The following is a 4,543-nucleotide window of genomic DNA, read 5'->3' as shown; positions in this document are numbered from 1 at the left end:
TGATGATGATGATGATGGTAGTGATGATGGTGATGGAGTTGTTGCGAGTACGTGTGTTCACATGTGCGTTAGCATGTGTATGTGAGTTTTTTTTTTTATTTTTAAAAATGCATAAGGGATGAAAAATCGTGAACGGAATTTAAAATGAAGAAACCTTGTAAAACCTTCTCTTCGACCCATCTCTCTCTCTCTCTCTCTCTCTTTTTCTTCTTTTCTTTCGACCCTTTCTCGGAAGGCCCCCTCCCTCGTTTTTGTCGTAAATCACATAAATTAATGTTACCAACTTTACTACAATGAGGTTTTGAATATTAATTCCGTCATTTTATTTTTTATTTTTTCCTCCGCATTGGTCTAAGGTTGTTTTAAACATTCTTAATTATTATTATGGTCACTCTTAAACACGACAAGGCTCTTATTTGTCGGGGTTTTTAAGCATTTATCCCAGGTCTCTACCCGATTCCTTAGGGACAAATACTCGAATATCGGTGGTGCTATTTATAATATTTTCCGAAGAATGTGGGCCGTCCCACATAGTGCGATTTCCTGGATGGTTTCTTCTTTTAGGTTCTTCATAATCTTCTTTAAATTTCCTTTTATTGAATTTGGCATGGCTCCCAATGCTCCCACGATGACCGGAATCGTTTCAGTTTTTGTTCCCCACATCCTGGTTATTTCAATTTCCAAATTTCTGTATTTCAGCCTTTTGTCTGCTTCTTTGGCTGTGGTGTTTTTTTCTGCCGGCACGGATACCTCAATTAACTTACACCATTTTTCCCCATTATGCCTGAGTATGATATCCGGTTTGTTAGCTGGCACAGTTCTATCAGTGTGGATTTGTTGATCATATAGAACTGTGCATGGACCTACTGTCGTAACCGGGCTTGGAATGTGGTTATACCACTCCTTGGGTAATCCATCCATTCCATATTCTCGGCATATATTCCAATGGAGATATTGACATATTTTATTGTGCCTTTCTAAGTATTCATGTTTTGCCAGTATCGGACAACCGGAAATTAAATGATCGATGGTTTCCGATTGAGATTGGCAAATTCGGCACTTGTCATCTTGGCGGACTTTGAGAATTACTTTTTCATAGTTATGGGTCCGCAATGCCTGATCTTGAGCCGCTGTAATAAACGCTTCTGTTTCTATTTTAAGTTTTCCACGTCGTAGCCAATTGTGCGTGCTCTTCTTATTAATATCGTCGGCATTTATTCTTTTTAGGTATTGCCCATGTAATTTTTTCTGTTCCCATTTGCCTTTTAATTTCTTCTGAGATTGGGCTTTGCTATTATAAGTTGCAAGTTGCCCCTCTTCCATTATCTCATTTTCTTTATTTTCTTGGACGATTTGTTTTGCCCTTTTCAGAACTCCTTTTTTTGTAGTTTTTTCTTCTGCATGTATAACTTGGGCTAAGATGGGGTCCTCTCGATGGGATTCTATGTATTTTCCCATTCCAATTATGGCATTCTGGTATGCCGCTTCTATTTGTCGTAATCCTCTTCCTCCATCTTTCCTGCTGACGTACAATCTATCCACATCAGCTTTTGGATGTAACGCACCATTCATGGTTAATATTTTTCTTGTCCTTCTATCTAGGTGCGTGATTTCTTCTTTCGTCCAGTCTACGAGGCCAAAACTATATTCTATTACAGGAACTGCTAATGTGCCGACGGCGGTTATCTTATTTCTTCCATTCAGTTCCGACTGTAATATAAGCCTCAATCTTTTAAAATATTCTCTTTTCAATCGAGGTTTAATTTCCTTGTTGGCTATCCCAAAATTTTCTTCAATCCCCAGATATTTGTATGATGATCCAGGGTCCAATTCTTTAATAAGTTCTTCTTCGGAGTCTTCTATATTTTGCTTTTGTTTTAACTTTCCTCTGACAATATTTATTCTGGCACATTTCTCTAACCCAAATTTCATGTTGATGTCAGAGGAAAAGGTTTGAACCGTCCGTAACATTTTATTTAACTCCTCTTCATTTTTGGCATAAATTTTTAAGTCATCCATATATAGCATATGGGTAATTTTCCTGCCTCCCGGTACCAACTCATATCCTTGATCCTTGATATTAAGTTGTCTGGACAGAGGAATTAAAGACATGCAAAATAAAAGTGGCGACAATGAATCTCCCTGAAAAATTCCTCTTTTTATAAATATTTTTCTAGAAGAGTATTTTTGCACTTCCAGCTGGGTGCACCAATTTTTCATACTCTTCTCGCAGAACGCTGTAATATTAGGGTCTACTTTATATATTTTCAATGCCTCAATAATCCATTCGTGAGGCACACTATCAAAGGCCTTTTGATAGTCAATCCATGCCATGCTTAAATTCTTCCTCTTTTGTTTTGCACTGGCCATGATCAATTTATTTATTAATAAAACCTCCTTGCAGCCGTAAGACCCTTTTCTGCATCCATATTGTTCAGGAGGAAAAATGTTATTTTTTCTTAAATGCCCATAAATCTTTTCAGCAATAATAGCTGTTATTATTTTATACATTGTGGGCAAACAGGTTATCGGCCGAAAATCTTTCGGTTCCATAGCTCCTGATTTTTTTGGCAGCAAATACGTTTTACCTGTGGTTATCCATTCTGGCATTTCTTGCCGTCCCATTATTAATTTATTTATGGATACCAGTAAATACTTATGGGTACTTGTAAAATTCTTAATCCAGAAGTTTTGTACCCTATCTAATCCGGGACTTTTCCAATTGGCCGTGTTTTTTAGGCATGTTTCTAAATCCGCCATTCTTACATCCGACATTGTTGAAGAAGCAATCCAGGCATGTGCTTCTTTTTCTTTATTCATCCATGTAGAGTTCTTATTTAATGGATGAGATTTTTCCCAAATATTTGACCAAAAGTCTGCCATTTTTTCTACATTTAAGGTGCTGAATCCATTTTGTATGTTCTGCTCTCTAATTGTTCTGTAAAATTTCTTAGGGTCCGATTCAAACAATTTATTTTGTCGCCAAAACTGCTCTCTCTTCTTATATCTTCTTATTCTCTGAGAATAGAGCAATACCTTTTGTTTTAAAGTTTCCATGGTAAGTTCTATATCTTCCATGGTCTTCAATTTATAGATCCTTTTAAGGTGATCCAGTTTCTTTATTGTCCTCTTCTTTAAATTATTATTCTTCTTCATTTCGGATACCAGGGAGATATGTAATCTTATTCTTTCTATTTTTCCCTCTATTCTTTGTATCCATATTGGTGATGTTGACTTTTTTGTTTCCATTCCTTTATGACGAGCTTCTTTTCTTGGCCCAAGTATAATATCTGTGGCAACTACCCCCGCAGCATATATAATTTCATTAATTGTGGTTAAATTAATGTCTACCACTTTTTCTAATACATTTATGAGGGTGTTATCTATAAGATGTAAAACTTCAGTTGCCTTTTTATTTTTGTAAATTTTTCTTAATGGCTCCCTGTTTATTAATGGGCACATCTTTACTTTTTTTATCTCTTCAATTAGTCTCTCTTCGATGCTCTTCATTTCTGCATCAGTCAACAATTGCTCGTCAGTATCGGTTTTACTCTTGTGGTTAGACTCATTTAATTCTGTTATTATTTGTGCATTATCTCGTATAACATTACTGCACGAAGAGTCTACATTTTTCTTAATTTCTTCTAATTTATCATTTTCAATTTTTTTTGTTTTTATTATATATCTTCTTTGGGCAGCCAACTTCTTCGATGTCATGTCCTTCCTGCTGTTTGGGTTTCTCCCTCTCCAGATTTTAAAGGTGTCACTTTCCGATCCTGAACCAAATTTTTGAGAGTAAAAATAGCACCACATCAATTCTTGAAGGTCTTCCTGAGTCCATCTTATTCGATGGGAACGAGTTGTCTCCTGAACTGGGCTCCGGTGACTAACATCGTTGGAGTGGCCAGGGTCAGAAGCAGTGAAATTCACATTCTCGTCGAGCTGCCTCAGGTCGACAGTAGAACAAGATTTGTTTTGGTTCTTACTTTGTCTTGTTCTCATTTTGCTCTTTTTACCTATATATAAATTTATAAATTCATTCACCTTTATAACAAAACATTTTCTAATTCAGTATTTAGAGTTCACTATTATAAAATTTTTAATTAAACTTATCACTTATGTCTCTTATACTTATAAAAGTCAATTTGCTGTAAATCATGTAAAATATGCTGCAATAAGGCAGAAACAATTTAATGTAAGGTTAAATATTATACAATTAGAACACTAGTTATCAGACAACTGGATTAGACAGAACCAATTTTTTACCCAATTGATATATTAAATCAGATATTACTAACTATCTTATTAACCTATTTTGTTAAGCTATCCCTATTTTCAATGAGTATGGTAGAGATATTTGGCTAGACTATTTAGTTATAATATGCAATTAGACTTCAACTTAAGTTGTATAAGGTTTGTTTAAGTTGTGGTCCCTCAAATGTATAATGCTTTTTCACAATTTTTACATTAGAAACAAATACTAAAAGGCTACTTATTTATAACTTAATTAATTGATCTTGAATCAAATTTACAGGCAATATTA

The 4,543-nt window shown here is 35.0% G+C and overlaps 1 protein-coding gene across 1 annotated transcript; it reads right to left on the bottom strand.

Annotated features, from left to right (window-relative positions):
- Window positions 1-495: 495 nt before the first annotated feature.
- Window positions 496-4,002, bottom strand: Phum_PHUM361230 (reverse transcriptase, putative; the record flags this gene model as incomplete). The annotated part of the gene is made up of 1 exon (XM_002428005.1): window positions 496-4,002. The coding sequence occupies one exon, from the start codon at window positions 4,000-4,002 to the stop codon at window positions 496-498; it is 3,507 nt and encodes a 1,168-aa protein (XP_002428050.1).
- Between the last annotated feature and the right edge of the window lie 541 nt (window positions 4,003-4,543).

Source organism: Pediculus humanus, genomic scaffold (genome assembly GCF_000006295.1).
Source record: "Pediculus humanus corporis 1103172107775 genomic scaffold, whole genome shotgun sequence".
Classification (NCBI taxonomy): domain Eukaryota; kingdom Metazoa; phylum Arthropoda; class Insecta; order Psocodea; family Pediculidae; genus Pediculus; species Pediculus humanus.
The sequence above is the reverse complement of the archived record's forward strand: the minus strand, read 5'-3'. Positions and strand labels throughout refer to the sequence as shown.